General features: G+C 36.4%; 1 protein-coding gene across 4 annotated transcripts in view; it reads left to right on the top strand.

Moving 5' to 3' along the window:
* The window catches only part of EYA4 (EYA transcriptional coactivator and phosphatase 4), a 47446-nt gene extending 31366 nt beyond the window's left edge, over positions 1-16080 (top strand). For 3 of the 4 annotated variants that reach the window (XM_010195029.1, XM_010195028.1, XM_010195027.1), the window contains 7 exons: positions 2398-2487; positions 8596-8654; positions 8760-8920; positions 11283-11397; positions 11928-12049; positions 14281-14381; positions 16000-16080. In XM_010195029.1, coding sequence (XP_010193331.1) covers positions 2398-2487; positions 8596-8654; positions 8760-8920; positions 11283-11397; positions 11928-12049; positions 14281-14381; positions 16000-16080 — 729 coding nt within the window. The remainder of the gene's footprint in view (positions 1-2397; positions 2488-8595; positions 8655-8759; positions 8921-11282; positions 11398-11927; positions 12050-14280; positions 14382-15999) is intronic. The other variant, XM_010195030.1, reaches the window with a different exon arrangement.
* Positions 16081-16119: the final 39 nt, after the last annotated feature.

Here is a 16119-nt window from a genome sequence, read left to right as displayed (position 1 = left end):
GAGTTACCACCTGTGCATGAAGTTATGCATATGCCTTAGTGTTCGTAGGATTGAGGTAAAGAAGCACATTGCAAATGCTCTCTATTATGTTGTATCTAGGAAGAAAAATATATAATTTACTGTGCACAGAAAAGAACACAAGAAAAAGGAGAGAGAAACACATGTTTCTCTCATATGTGATAACATTTTGATAAAAGCATTATGGCTTGATAAGGAATCTCCTGAGTCCAGAGTATTTTTGATGATTTGTGTTCTAAGTATCTTACATGAAGTTTAGCAAATCTGCTAATGTGTGTTCCTTAATCATCTCCCTGGAAAACTGACCTTTGCTCTTGCTGCTGCCTTCAGACACATGACTTTCAGATCCAGTAAACATGACTGCATGAGACATAGGGGGTGAAGTTATGTTACTAAGCACTGCATTAGGTTTTTACTTCTGAAAGGTAGTCTAGACCAGTTCAAGGGTCAACATAATAATATTGCCTTTCACTGCCAGAGAATTTGGTCTAACTTTGGATCATTACAATTTCTCATACACTATTCTCCCCTTCAAGTTTGACTTTTCATGAGCAAAGGTCAAAATAAGTCTATGTTTCAGATTTTGCCATTAGTTTTTAAGTGCTTGAGGGTAGAAGCCATCTTTTATTCTGTCGTTGCAAAGCCCTGGAGTAGCAGATGTCTGATTCTGATTGGGAAGCCTTTGATTCTAATACTAACAAATGATCATTTGAGGTTTTGTGTGATTTTGTTGCCAGATGTTGGTAAACTTTTATACTTTAAGTCTCAAGTATTTCTGAAAACTTGCTAGTGTCAATCAGGTTTTAAATTATGAAATATAAATTTTGTTCCTTATTCTAATGAGAAGAGGATCATGTGTATTTTAGAAGTCCATTGCAGTACATTAAACATAAAAAATTTAAACTGAACATCACGAGCTCAGGCAGATGATTAAGGCAATGATAAAATGAGTTTCCAGGTCTCAGCTAAGTATCAGGAACTGTCCATGTGCATTCTTATTCTAAAACAAATGTAAGGTCATGCAAATTGGCTTAACTTCTTTCCTAGCAAGCCTAACAAAGTTAAATTAATTATCTCACATTTACTATACACTAAATGCTCTCAGACAAACTGTTATTGCAGATTGATAGATTTGGGTTATCTTGCTGAGCTTAAGTGATTTGACAGTGTGAAAGCTGACCTACAAACAAATGCAATGTTTTGAATGAATTGCATTCAGGGACAAGAATCCTGTATTTCATCAGAAATGAAGGGATGATCTGTAACAAACAAACAAACTAACATGCATATGCTGTCCCATTCCTGTGGACCACCTAAAGAATTGTGCCATCGATTGTAGACACACTGAAGAGAACTTAGAAGAACAATTACAGGCACTTTTTTGAATGAAAACTTGCAATAAAATGATAAAAGACAGCTTGGAAATTTGACAGTGTGTAGAATTCCCATGGTAGAATGGTAAACACTGAGATGGAGAAGGACCAAGCACAGGGTTTGAGGATACATGATGGAGCAGCAGAAAGTACAGGAAATAAGCCATATAGGTGTAAGCATAGGCAAGGCAGTGATGATTTATTCAAAGTGAAACTCAATTTAGGAAAATGGGCATAGGTTCAGTCTACCTTCTGTATTTTTATAAAGCAGAGACATTAGAAATTGAAAAGGCCTCTTAAGACACACCTTCCTGTCACAGTGTAGGATAATTGCCTACAAAGTAATCATTTGGTAGAGATGACTACCTTTCCAAGTCCAGTTTAGCATGAACTTGGTTAGGATTTCTGCATGCCGAAAAAATTGGGAAGAAGAGCCAAGAGATCAGAGGAATTCTGCAGTGGATTGAGTGTCACATGAAATAATTTTATTCCTACCTCTGCTTCTGACTCAGTGTATTGGGTTAGAAAGATTTAGGTACTGCTCCATGACTCAGCTTTTTTCTGTCCACAAATTGACAAGCAATATACTTATATACTTTTATGAAAGGCTCAGAGATGAAAATCTTTTTGTATTGTTATTATAATAAATATTGGGTTTTTTACACATATCTTTTGTGAGATATATGTTTACAGCCGCCTTTATGCAGGTTTATATACAGCCACCAGGTGTAGGTACTCCTGTCAATTTAATCAGGCTACAAATGTATTTGCTTTCAAAAAACTTGATGTTGATGTTTCAACATTCTCAGCTCCCCAAATGTTCTCTCACAAGTTCAACAGTCTCTTCTTGTAGTGTTGTATTAAAATAACTTAATACTTAAAAGATTTTAAAGAAATTTCTGGCAGCATTAAATTTTCAAAACATTTTCTATACAGGAGTTTTTAAAGTAATTCTGATATAACTTAAAGGTATTTGAGTAGTTAACCTTGCTTTCTGTTTTTTAAGGATCCACCAATGGCAGTGACCCTTGGACTGCGAATGGAAGAAATGATTTTTAGTCTTGCTGACACACATTTATTTTTTAATGATTTAGAGGTAAGAAACAAAGGAACATAAACACCATTATGCTTGGGTTCTTAATGTCATGATTTCTTGTGCATTAGTGTTTGTTGTGTGTGACATTTTCTGCATACCTAGACTTTGAGTTTGTCCTCCCTCTAATCAGAGGAAGGTTAGCCAGGTGGCAGTGACTTCCTGTGGCACCACAGTCCTTCCATGAAACTGGGTGAGAGAGGGAATCTGCAAACTACCCTTTCCTCTCTTTGTCCTGTGGCCATCTTTTCAGTTTCCATAGATAGCTGTCTGCAGTCATTTCCAGCAGTGGGATGTATGTGCCTTCCATTCTTTCTCTTAAAGTTCTTTACATTTGCTTTCAATGGGTGCCCTCATCTGACCACAAAAGGCTGTGTTCTTCTCTTCATACACCTGTGTAGACTTTTGGCCAAAAGACCACCTTTCTTGCTCAAAAGTAGAGTACTCTGTTTACCTCAAAGGCAGCAACATCAGAGAGCTAGGACTATGACAGAAGAACTCATCAGTGATGTCTGTTCCTGAGGAAACCGGGCACCCACATGTTTTGTCATGACATACCCAGGGTGTGCAATTTGGCATCCAGTCAGAAAGAGAAGAGACCTCTTTCTAGGGAGTGACTGCTGTGGACTGCTCACCTGCCAGAAGCACACAGATGGATCTCAACAGTGGTTTGGGAAGCAGGCCCATCAGCTGGACTTTACAGACATTTCATTTCACTCTGGGAGTCTGGATCTGTTAACATGGAAAGTGACAGTCTTACAACCATGTGTGTCAACAGACATGCGGTGAAAAATAGTTCTCAAATTAAACTATGGGCTTTTCAGATCTTTCCCTGGTCTAAATCAATTGTTTTCTTATTCGGAGTGGATCCCAGAGTTCCCTCCGTGGACATATATTTGGCCACTAATGGCAGTTGGAAGACTGAGGTTTTGTTTTAAATGTCAGAGAAAGGTCTATGATGAGTGAATAGGAAAAATGAGGGTAAGTGAGGTTTTTCCATTCACTAGGATGTTCATTTTTCTAGTGTGCACTTCGTCAACTGTAAACAGTAAGAAAAGCAGAAGGTACCAGGCTGTGACAGTCTTTGTCATCCCTTGCAGACCTCATTCGTTCTTGTTTCCTTTTAAGTCAAGAAAGTGGGATAATTCCACTCTATAGCTGGGCTGCACTTCCTCCTTCCAGCAGCAGAAATGTAAGAAAGTAAAGCCCTGGACATGCCTTTGCCAGTCGGTGTTTTATTGCAGTCTTAGTGAGTCATCACTTGACAACGCAAGTGCATTCAGTGAATATTCTCTTTCTGGTTCCCTGTACCAGGGATAGATTCCAAATAAATTTTTCAAAGTATTGTTTAAGTTACTTTTTAGCAGACCTTTGCTCCTGTGTGTTCAGATTTCATGTGGCACCCAATGAACTTTAAATCATTCAGCAGCACATGCCCAGATTTCTTCAAACGTGCAGAGTTCAGATGGAAGAGTTCAGAAAAATGTTCTCTTTCGATACCTCTTTAATCTTGCCATTAAAGCTTCATTGTTTTTGCTCATAATTTGTTTTCTTTGTAGATCTCAGGTTCAGCTGAGGGTGGATCATCACATTTTGTATATTCTTCATAGGGTAGTTGTAATATCCTTCCCAAAAATTCATACTCCTGCTCATTCCAGAGCTTGAACAGTATCCAAACAGTTAGGTAAATCAAAAAAATAGTACTCGGGGACTCTTCTGGAGAATCTCATAACTCAATCAATTTGATTTGATTATAACTAATTTCTATAGGCAATTAGATATTTTCTAGTCTAGAATTCATCTTTGTTTTAAAATCAACTCTCTTATAATATTACTAAAACTCCAAATCAAAACCTCCTGTTCTGAAATGAGCTGTATGCACACATTCTGGCACATGCCAGAAGACCAACAATTTTCTGTCTTAGCAAATAAGATATAATTGGATGGCATCCTCTGTCAAAGTACACAGAGGTATTCTTTAATATGCAGATGAATAAATCTGTCTGTTCACATTTGTTTGTAGAGCACACAGTCATTACTGAATATTACAGTGCATCTGCATGATGACTGTGTAATTCTGAGAATTCCCCAATTCTGACTTGGAGTCTCTCTCTCTCATCCCTCTTCCTCTCTTCATCTCTTTTTCTCTGTCTCTCCATCCTCCCCCAGGAGAGGAAAGGTGAGTGCTGAGCTGCTGGTGGTCATGGCCATCAAGACAGAGGACCTTCACTTCTTACTGGAGGAAGTGAGGCCTTTATTCAGTAGACAGATTACTTATCCTTTCCATCATCTTACTTTTTTAATGCTGAGCCATCAGATCCCATACGTTCTGTCTTGCTTTCATCTTCGTCCCACAATAAACCTGGTGGATCTGGCAATGACAACTGTAATGTACTAATGAATATTACATTCCAGGAATATTGACTCCATGCACTACATCCTCTAAGCACTCTTTTCCCCTTCTCTTTCTTGGTTGCAAAGACCACATACCAAAGCCTAATTATTGAAAGCTATCACATTAAAAAGTGAAGTTTTCCTTCCTCTATGAAAAACCTTCTCTCTACAATGACTGCTGATGCAGAAATTCCAATCTGCTGAGACATTCCTCGCTGACCCAGTAACCCTTGTTCTAATCAGCCAAGCTGCACTTTTATTTCAGCTGTTCTCCAGCTATTTCATTCTCAGTGTATAAATTTTAGTTAGCTTGAGGAGTATCTCTTGGGAGGGCAGTTGGTGTTTTGCCATGAAATTAGGAGTCTGGTGCTCTAGAAAGTTCATGTGCCTAAAACAGTCCTTAGAGATGGGACTCAGATCTGTAATAATATCCAAACTAACACATTCTGTTCTCAACCAGGTAAGGAATAAAATTAAGTTTTTCTCCCTATTTCAGTATTAATTTTAAGACAGATTTCAGAAATATTGGGAGAGTATACTATTCACACAAAAAATTAAATTTCTACAAATGGCAAGAAATTGGACATGAATCTTCCAAATCCGCTATCCCCCTCCACTCTCAGGATGATGATGAAAATAGAGTATTTCTTTCAAACAAACTGAATTACATTTCCATTTTTATGATAGTCCTACCATATTTTGAATAAGATTTTGTTACATTTTTTTCTCTTTAGAAATGGAAATAAGAAATAAAAGATAAGATATAGGTAAATCAGAATTTGGGAGGCAGTTCAAACTAGTTTCAACAGAGACTGAAGCATATACATAAAAGGCATGTTCTGTATAGCCTAAGAAAGCGTAGTGCTGAATATCCCTTCAATAATAACTTTTTTGTATTCAGTGTGGTGACTCAGTGTTATTACTGGATAATGAAATTACTATCCATTCCAGGAAGATAATTTTTATAGATAATTTGTTGATTCTGTACTCTCAGATTTTTAGGCTGCAAAGAATTGACTTCAATCAGATATAATTTAAGTTAGTATTGCTTCAAGATAAAGCCAGTTATTGTATCTAGATTCCTTTACTGTACTCTCAGTAATATGAAATATATTTTATCTTTCTTAGTTTAGACCTTGCACTGATAGTGATCAACTGTGACTTGAGTGTAGCCAGTACTGTAGCTGATGTGAAAATTATTTCACCTTAATATTTTAAGTGACAGGTTATGTGCTTTCCTTCCTCCCTCCCTGCAACTCTTTAGTCTTTTTTAAAGCAAACTCAGATATAATGTAGTCCCACGGTTTCCTGTTGCTTTCGGGAAAAGTAGAGAACTATCTCAAATCTATTCCACTTTTTCTTTTTTTCCAGAAAGATTTTTCACACCATATAAATGAATTTGTAAAATGTAAACATGTTCATTGAAGTAGATAAGTAAACAAGAAAACTAAGTAAAACGAAGCAAGGACTGGTGGGCACGTGAGTTTGTTGTTGGTCACCAAATGCATATTGACAGTATGGTGAGGACATGAGCCATAAAGGGGAAGAGGAAGGAGGAAAAGGAGGACGCTGGAGAGTGCTTTTATGTGGCTGGAAACTTAAGAATCTTCTTGCAGGGACAAGGGGCAAGGAATCAGAAAACTGCCTGTTCCCCTCATCTCTTGTTCCTGGACTCAATGAACAAACTGTGAGATAAAAAAAAAAAAAAGTAAACAGCTGAGCCTTTGCCACCCACTCATGTTTAACTTAATAATGAAATTACCATCAGAGCAGTTATCTGGAACTTTCAAGGTTGGAACAATGTAGCTGAAAGGCTTAACCAAACCAAACAGCACCAGACACTCTATCTTATCCTTCAGGGCTTCTGTGTGCCCTCCATTTAGTTAGTACAACTACCTGTAGAAATCCACAGGACTGATTTTTAAACTTTTAAAAACTATCTTACACTTTGACCAGTTCCAGGGAAATCTGTGAAGTTGATAAGGAAGCCAGATATTGTTCAGACATTGCAAAATACAGTTAGAATTTGTCCTAGTGGAGCTTTTTCTCTGATTTTTGAGTGCATGTCCTACACTGGGTGGAGTACAGTTGCATTTTTTTCTGGAATGTAAATAATAAGGATAAAGAAATAAATATTTTATTCCTTTCAGCTACCACTTCCCTTTTTCTTTTTCTTTTCATTTTCTATTTACATCCAAAAGGAGCTGCTTTAAAATATTTTACAGCTCCAGATAGTCTCCTGAGACAGAACTACAATATTTTATTTCTTCTGTGGGGAGAAAAGTGCTTCATTTCTGTTCCTCTTTCATGCTTGTCTTAATGGATTAAGCCAGATGAGCTGAGTTTGGCCACTCATTCTTTTAGTCCTGACACAAAATTTTAAATTATGATTGCTTGTATGATTGAATGAAATTATGTGTCTGAAAATGAAATCATATGTATTTATTTTATACAAAAATTGCTGATTTATTTTTTAAAAAACTTACTTCACATGAGTAAAAGTCTTAACATTCAGTGCAAAGGAAACAAAATGGAAAGGAGAAATTGTAATTCCCCAGATTCACATTCTAGGAATTTGTGGCATACACATTTGGAAACCAATCCCCTGTTCAGAGTTCTCCTTTATCTGGACAGCTTAGCACTGGTACAAAACTGAGATTGGAAACTTAGGACTGCATACTCGTGCATGTCACAGAGAGTCTGACTAACTGCTGCTTGTCAGCAACTTTATTTAAAGTAGATGACCCAGGAGACTTTTTATTTGAGTCACAGAACTGTTAATTTTGAAAGCTCAGCCTCATTTTGTATTAGTGATAAGATTAATGTATCTGAAAACATTAACTGGGGAGTAATTTTTACATACATCCTTGAACTTTTTCAGAAATTATATTAGGATTATGTTAATGGCAGCTATTTTAAATGTAGAAAGATTACTTATGTACAGGAAAGTAAAATTTCCAGACACTGAATTTCAGATGTGTCTTTTGGGTTAAGATGTTAATTCTAGCAACTACAGGAAACTGTAATATGATGCCTGTTCACATTTACTGCAGCATGGTGGCTTGAGTTATTATTTGTGCTTCTCCCACATTTTCTTATCTTTCTGCCATAACCACTGTGCAGAAATGAATATTTGGTAGCTATCCAATTATAAAAACAGCTTGGAGAGGAGTTCAGTTTTCCAGTGTACCTCAGTTTCCTGGAGTTACTTCCATCTCTTCTGAAACCAGGAAATAATGAAATTCTGCAGGACTGCTTGATCTTCTGTGATTTTCCAGTCAAAAGCATTTGGATAAATCAAGAAAAGACTCTGATAAGCATCCAAACTCCTAGAGACTTAACAGAATTTACATGCCTGTTTTTTTCAGCAGCAGCAGCTTTTAGGAAGTGGGAAAATAAGGTTTAGGTGATTTTGGAATAATGGTATACTAGGGAGACTATAAATGACACTTCTAATTGTTGGGTTTTTTCAAATAAAATAATTTTATTCTAAAATTATGTTAAAATTACATATCGCTTTTCTAATGACCTATTTTAACTAATTTATACAGTGTAGGAGGAGTTGGTGGTAATAGGAAGCTGTAAGTGTACATACGCTGCCATCTTCTGGTGTATTTAGTGGCCTTCACCGATCATTTCTTTAACATATGTACTAATCATACGGAGACCTTACGCTTTTATAAGATAATTTATAATTTGATTTTTTTTTTTCGGCAGGAGTGTGATCAAGTTCATATAGATGATGTTTCTTCTGATGATAATGGACAAGACCTAAGGTGAGATAAAGCATTTACTTTTTTTTTTTCCTTCAAAGATTAAATATATTGAGCATTTACAGGAATACATTGTATTTATTTTTACTATATTTTGGGTGTTTGCAGTACCTACAGTTTTGCAACTGATGGCTTCCATGCAGCTGCAAGTAGTGCAAACCTTTGTCTGCCAACAGGTGTAAGAGGAGGGGTTGACTGGATGAGGAAGCTGGCTTTCCGTTACAGAAGAGTAAAAGAGTTGTATAATACTTACAAGAACAACATAGGAGGTGAGTTTAATTTTCAAAACCAATTTAGAATGCTGATGAGGTTAAACTGCATGGCAATGGATTCTCGCCAAGGGAATGTGTCGGAAAATGGAAAGTGATGTGACTGGACTTTGGGCTATTGAAAGCTACTGACTCTAAGGGCAAAGCCAACATCATGCTGTTGTGTAGGAGAACCAAAGATGGAGAAACCAAGCAAGCTTCTGTTTAATTTCCACAGAGTCCATTTTTCTCCTTCAGACACAGCTGGGTTATACCTACCTTCCTGATTGGTTTCACCACTTATTTTAGGTCAAATCTGCTGTTATTCTAGGGAGGACGTTGTATAGTTTCCACAGCGCAAAGTGATTGTGGCTGGCCTTTTCCATCCTACGTTTTCATGATCTGGTTGATAACAACACATTATTTGCTGAACTCTCTGCTGGGTACCTGCTAGTCTATTTTCACTAGTGGATTCAAGAAAACTCTAGCACTGTCATACGACTAGCCCCTTTGGTTGACTCTGTAGCTTGCACAGTTAATTGTGTTAGCAGGAAATCTCATTTGGTCCAGAGTCTCATTTGGACTGAAAGCTTTCCTGTTACTGTTCTCATTCATGGACTTGTGTCCACGTCATCAGACTTGCAGGAAATCAAGCAACAGAACTGAAAGAATCTGGTCTGTGTGACTTGCACAGGTGGACAGCCTCTTCTGAGGAGACGAATGTGTCAACTGACTCCCTCAAGAAGAGACTGTGAGAACAGGGAATACTTAAAAGTCTTCAAGCTACATTGCTGTAGCTTTATTGCTACAGCCACAGTTGAGGATAAAAAGAGGCCAACACCACTAGTAAGGAGTCCAAATGAACACTCCCATTCTATGGCATGGACCTTTTCAACTCATTTCAAATTTATTTCAGAGAAACCTGAAACTCAAAGTAAAGCTCACCTTTAGCAAAACTAGACAGTTTGGTGTTCACGTCCTGTAGTCTCTCAAAAATGGGAAACAGTACTACTAATACAGACAGTGAATTAGTCATTACCTTAATCATTTTTTAAACTACATAAACCTGAAATATTTCTTTCCTCTTAGAAGTTCAGTGTCTTTACTTGCTGCAGGATGAAGCAATAGGATCTGAGGGTGATCGTAAATGATTGGCTTTCACTTGCCCTGCCTTTTTGCACTATCCAAATGTTTACTGGTGTTTCTTAGGTCTCCTAATGCACCTAAGATTTTAAACCTGCTACATTTCATAAAACCTTTAACATTAGTAAGAGCTTCAGTCCAAGAGCACAGACTAGAGAAACACACTAAGAGGAACAATCATTGCAAAGGCAGAGTATAGATAAGGGATGCATTGAATTAAGATTTTTATTCTTTCCCACAAATCCTGCTTCTGAAATATATTCCATCCTTAGTGGGCATCCATCCTCTACTTCTTAGCTTTTTTAATAATCTTGTTATCACATATGTATCTGTTTATTTCAAAATAGCTGGTAGAAGGCAACAGAAGGCCAGATCAAACTACATATTTTTAGGTTGCTTCATTTCAGATTTTTGAAGACAGTCATCACCACTTCTTGGGAACATGGGTTGTGAAAAAGAGAGACACCAAACATCATGAAGCCTGCTTCCTTATTCTTCTGGGACCAAATCTAAATTTAAAATTGCTTGGTTCCAAAGAACTCATGTGTCAATATTCAATAGTCTGGGTATTTTTAAAAAACTGACCATTCATACCCAAAAGGAGATTTTAAGGTGCTATTAAGGACTAACTGAGAAATGAGCACATGATATACAGCCCTTTCAGGGCTGTAAATGCTATAAAATGAGCTATCATTATTAACAACAACAGAACATGAAGAGCAAGCCATCAGCAAACAAATGTGTTTCCATATGAGTAACCTGAGGTTCACAGATATATAAAGTCATAATCAGAGATGTTTTAAACATATGCAGATACTACAAAGGCAAGTTTATTCTAAAGTCTCTTCTTTTGTAAGTATCTCTGCCTGTGATCCTGATGCCATGGATCTCCCTGTGACTGCCTCTCATAATTAGTGCAAGATGTATGTAAGGAGTTGGTTTAAAAAATGAGTATTTCTGAAAGGTATACTTGAAATGTAGTAAAGTAGGCTGAATAGATGAAAAAAAATCAGATTACTAATTTTTAACATTAACAATGCTCTCTGACTTTGCTTGATATAGTGGAGTGCAAATTAAAACAGAGACCCATTTACTAAGCCTTGAGGACAATAGATTTTCTATTTGATGTGTTTTCAAGTTTTAGTGGGATTTAAAATAGAAACAATGACCACAAAGTCTATACATTCCAGCTAATACAGAATATGTTTTTTTTTTCTTTTCTTGCTTCTTCACATAAAAGGCCTCCTGGGTCCCGCTAAAAGAGATGCATGGTTGCAATTAAGAGCGGAGATTGAAGCTCTGACAGACTCCTGGCTAACAAATGCACTTAAATCATTATCAATTATCAGCACAAGGTATGTATTTGAGTTCACCGTAAAACAATTTCTAGTTTTGAACCGTAATAGCTATTTTTTGACTTTTTAGTTTACAATAAATTAGTTCCTTTAAAGAACAGGACAGGTCTAATATGACTCTTGAATAGAACATATTAAAAATTCCATGGAAAGTGATTTCATTTTCAGTGATTCCAGCACTTTATTTGTCTGGTAGCTACTGTCAATTAATTTCTAGAATGAAAATAATTCTTTCAAAGCATTTGAATGTCTATTTTCAGAGGTAGTTGGTGATCTTAAGTAGACCAATCTTCAAGGAACTGGTTTTTATAAACTAGTGTGCAATATTTCCTACAAATATTTTTTAAAGTATTTTGCCAAAAATGTTTTCTGTATATTTCTTTGGAAGTGATGGTGCTAAGCAGCACTGCTGTGTGGGTAAAAGTTAATGTTAAGAAATTCTGAATATGCTCTTCACAGCTGGTTTACCTCATCAGCATCTGTGTAATGGCTTTAAACTATTTAAACTTAAACTACTTCTCTCATTTTAGGAGTAACTGTGTAAATGTATTGGTAACAACAACCCAGCTTATCCCAGCACTTGCAAAAGTTCTGCTATACAGCTTAGGAGGAGCTTTTCCTATTGAAAATATTTACAGTGCAACCAAAATAGGTAAGAATATTATTCTTTTATCCATTCTGACTACACTGGATTAACAATATCTTTTTGCTAGTAATGGATGGATTCCAAGCCACTTCCCTGACACTTACAGCATTAGTTATAAGGCATTGCATATGTTTATAGGTGTTTACATATATAATTTCCAAATTCAGCTCATTTTCAGTGATGCCAGAAGGAATAAATGTTCCTGTGCTGATTAAAAGCCTCAGAAACTCCTAAGTACAGTGCAGAAAACAAAAAATATGAAGAAAAGTGTTTTATGAATTCGAGTCTAAGCAGAAATTCTGTTAAAGTCTCTGTTCTGACCTTCAGCTCTATGTAAGCTCGGCTACTGCTTCACAAGCTTTTTCTGGAAGCATAGCACATCATTGGTGGTAATGACAACAGAAGCTGTGTTGATGGATGCCACAAGGGCACTTCCTTATTCTGTTGATAATAATGTAACTCTTGTGTATCACAATTCAGAAATTAATGGGTTTTGGAAATTGTATCCAAAATTTTCTTACAAACCAAGACACGTCATTCCTGTGAAATGTGACACAGTCTACAATGACCAATAATTTTGTCAGATTTCATGATGTACCAACTATTAATTCAGGAATGCTTAATTTCTATACCTATGACACCTTATATAACGTGGAGTGTGACACTTCAATGACAAAAGCATTACAATATATTTCCTCAATGATTTTCACTTATGAATAAACAATGCATATTCTAACAGTGCGAGGAAAAACTGTTACTGCAATCATCCTTTAATGAGCTGTAGCCATCCCCTAGACAGAAGTGCCTCAGATACTTTAAAAACTTAAGGCATGAAGTATCCCAAATACCACATGGTACTGAGCAGCCTCTGGAACAAATGTCATCTGTCATACAGCCTGTACATGTTGGATTCAGCCACTGATATTGCTCTTGGACCAAAGGACGGAGCATTAAGAAATAGTGCCAACAGCACAGAAGGGGGTGTTGAAGTGAAGCACAGCCTCTGGAAGCTCTGTCAAAATAATTCTGCACCAGGAATTCATTCTGGGAATAGTGTGGCTGCTGTTACACCCCTGTCAGGAGCACAATAATCTCTATGGGATACAAGATGTCTCTACTTTTCATCTCTGCACTGTGCTGAGTAAAAGACTATAATTGCAGCTGTTACTTGCACAGACTGAAATCGGGCCCTCACTCAGCAGTTAATACATACAATGCTTCTCCTAATCATAAGCCCTTTTCTGTGGGACAGTTGAAAAAGATCTAGAATGATCATGAGCTTGTGTAAGAGACTGAAATACTTATGCTGGGGATAGATATAGTAACAAACAAGGTAAAAAGCTATTGCAGAGAGGAAAAAAATAATCAGTCTCTATGTTGATGGGAGGTATGACAAGAGTTGATGATTTCTTTGCAATAGGGCATGTGTAGGTTGCATGTCAAAAAAGAAACTTCCTGATGGAAACAGTTAATTAAACATGGAGATTGTCTGTGGAAACAGCAAAATCATCGTATTAGGACAGTTTTAGGATCAGTAGCACAAGCATTTGTTGGTAAAACTGAATCTGCAGTACAATGAGAAGATCAATAGATGTCTTTGCTTGGTCCCTTTGAATCCTGTATACTGTTGTTACTGGCTTAGCCTGCATGCTTCTACATTTCTCCAAAAGAGCCAAATGCTTCATGGAAGTGATCCCAGAAACCTACTGTCTAATTTTATTTTACTTGTCCATTATTCTTTGAACAGTTTTTCCATTGCACATCACCCATTTTTGCAGATACATTAGAATTAAAATTGCTGCTTTTCTTGAAAAAAAAATCAGAATAATAGGGAAGCATTTAAATTCAATTATTAATTCACTGACCTATTCATTTTTAGTGGATTTCCTGTACCACTTAAGAAAGAGATTTAGTTTTACCTGGAGCAGCTTAATGTCATTAAGAAAATTAATTGTTTCTCACTAGTTTCAGCTTTAAATCCCAAGGCTGGGAACTTTAAAAAGTAGTAGTAATACTGTCTTACCACTGCAATTAACCTTTGTAGGGCTTCACCATAACTCACTTGATAGCTTGAATAAGTAGTGCATTGTTTTTCAGGCAAAGAGAGCTGTTTTGAGCGTATAGTGTCCAGATTTGGCACTAACATAACTTATGTTGTGATTGGAGATGGCCGAGATGAGGAACATGCAGCTAATCAGGTAACTTCACTCTGAACTCTTATCTCATTTATCTTCCAGGAAAAGAGAGTTGCTTTGAACGAATAATGCAAAGGTTTGGCAGAAAAGTAGTATATGTTGTAATTGGGGATGGTGTAGAAGAAGAACAGGCAGCAAAAAAGGTAACCTGTCTCCTGAAATGTTGGTGTGATACATAGCTACTAATGCAAGCCTTTCTGTTTGCATTTCTGTCAGTGTTGCACAATGGCAGAATGACAAATAATTTCAGTCCACAGATGCAAGGCAACAAGAGCATGATGAGATCAAAACTTAGAGTAAAATGAACCATTTGGATTCTAGCATTTGCTTCACTTCTGTTTGGAAATTAAAAATAAAAAAAGTAAAATTATTTTAAAAGTGAATTAAAAATTATTGCAGTAAAAATTTCTGAGTAGCTTCATGAAAATTATAGAAAAACAGAAGAGATAGAAAGGGCCATGACATGATGGTTGGGTGGCGGTCTGCTTTAAATGGTGACATCAGGAAGTGATACAGAGTGTGGAAAAACATCTAAAGGAATGTGCAAATTTTTTACTAACATAGATGAAGATCTGTAGTTTACTGGAGCAAATATGATGAACATATAATTTGCTTCAAGAAAGACATATCTGAAAAAGAAGAAAGAACACAGCATAGAGATTTTGCACTATATCTGTGTTTAAACAAAATAACTGTTTCTTTAGAAATATTCAATTTTCTCTTGATAATTCAAGTCTAAATTTCACCAAAAAAGTTTTCAATGTTCGAAAACCATTTAAATCAGTAATTTGCACCATAATGCCTAGTATAATCTTGGAAGTGTGCAGAAATTGAAAATCTTTGCCTCACAATGTCTGCACAGGGCAAGTGACGTAAATATCATTGTGCTAGGAGTAGAAAAATACTAAAACCTTTTTAGTGTTGTAGCTGGAATGGAAACAAAATGAAAATATCCAAAATGCTCATTCCAAATGGTTCCTTAATATAGGTACAGTTCTGGTGATGGGTCTTTTATAGCTTGTGCTAAACGGAGATGGTTGGATTGTGCATTTTCCAGTTTGGCATGCTTTTTTCTTAACGTTGGCTATACTGCATGGATATATACAGAATTCAGAGAGATGGATGAATATAGCACATTACAAATAGATCTGAACACAACATGAAAGTATGGGTTGGGTTTTTTTTATTCTGGTGAATTTCTGAAGGAGAATAATGCATATATTTGCATATCTCACAGATGGTGATGCTTTTTGTAACTCAAATTATATTTTTTAAACCAGAAATGTGTTATTTTCTTATCCAATAAGATTTCTTTTTATCTCCTCGATGGAAAAAAGTGTAATTCAACTCTGTTTCAAAGTGGTGTGTCTGAGGCCTCTTTTAAGGAAAGTCTTATAGCCCTTTAAGTGATCATTCGGTATTTTGCAAAGTCTAATAAGTGGAGCAGAAAGGGATTTCCCATTAAAGCTCCTTCATATGCATTTGCACGCTAACAATAAGCAAATAGCTCTTACTAAATAATGGAGTTTTTACAAAGAAACTATTAAGAAAGACTATCCAGCTATTTTAACTTCTGTTGAACTATCAAGCTCAGATCTATTTTGCTCTGATTTTTGTCAGTACCTTACTAGCAAAAATCAATCCAGAAACACAGTAGCATAAAATGTGTGGTGTTAACCTGAGTAGCCTCATGTGTCATATACCGCCCTGTGTCACATTGTTCGTCTTTCCTGACCTTTTCCCCCCCTCTAACAAACACAGCACAACATGCCTTTCTGGAGGATATCCAGTCATTCGGACCTCTTGGCTCTCCATCAAGCACTGGAACTAGAGTATTTGTAACTGTGTTCTAAAGTTGGTGATCCTTTTTATATATATATA

The sequence above is a fragment of the Mesitornis unicolor genome, unplaced genomic scaffold (assembly GCF_000695765.1).
Source record: "Mesitornis unicolor isolate BGI_N332 unplaced genomic scaffold, ASM69576v1 scaffold44661, whole genome shotgun sequence".
NCBI lineage: Eukaryota > Metazoa > Chordata > Aves > Mesitornithiformes > Mesitornithidae > Mesitornis > Mesitornis unicolor.
Note: the sequence above shows the minus strand (reverse complement) of the source record. Positions and strands in the feature narration are given on the sequence as shown.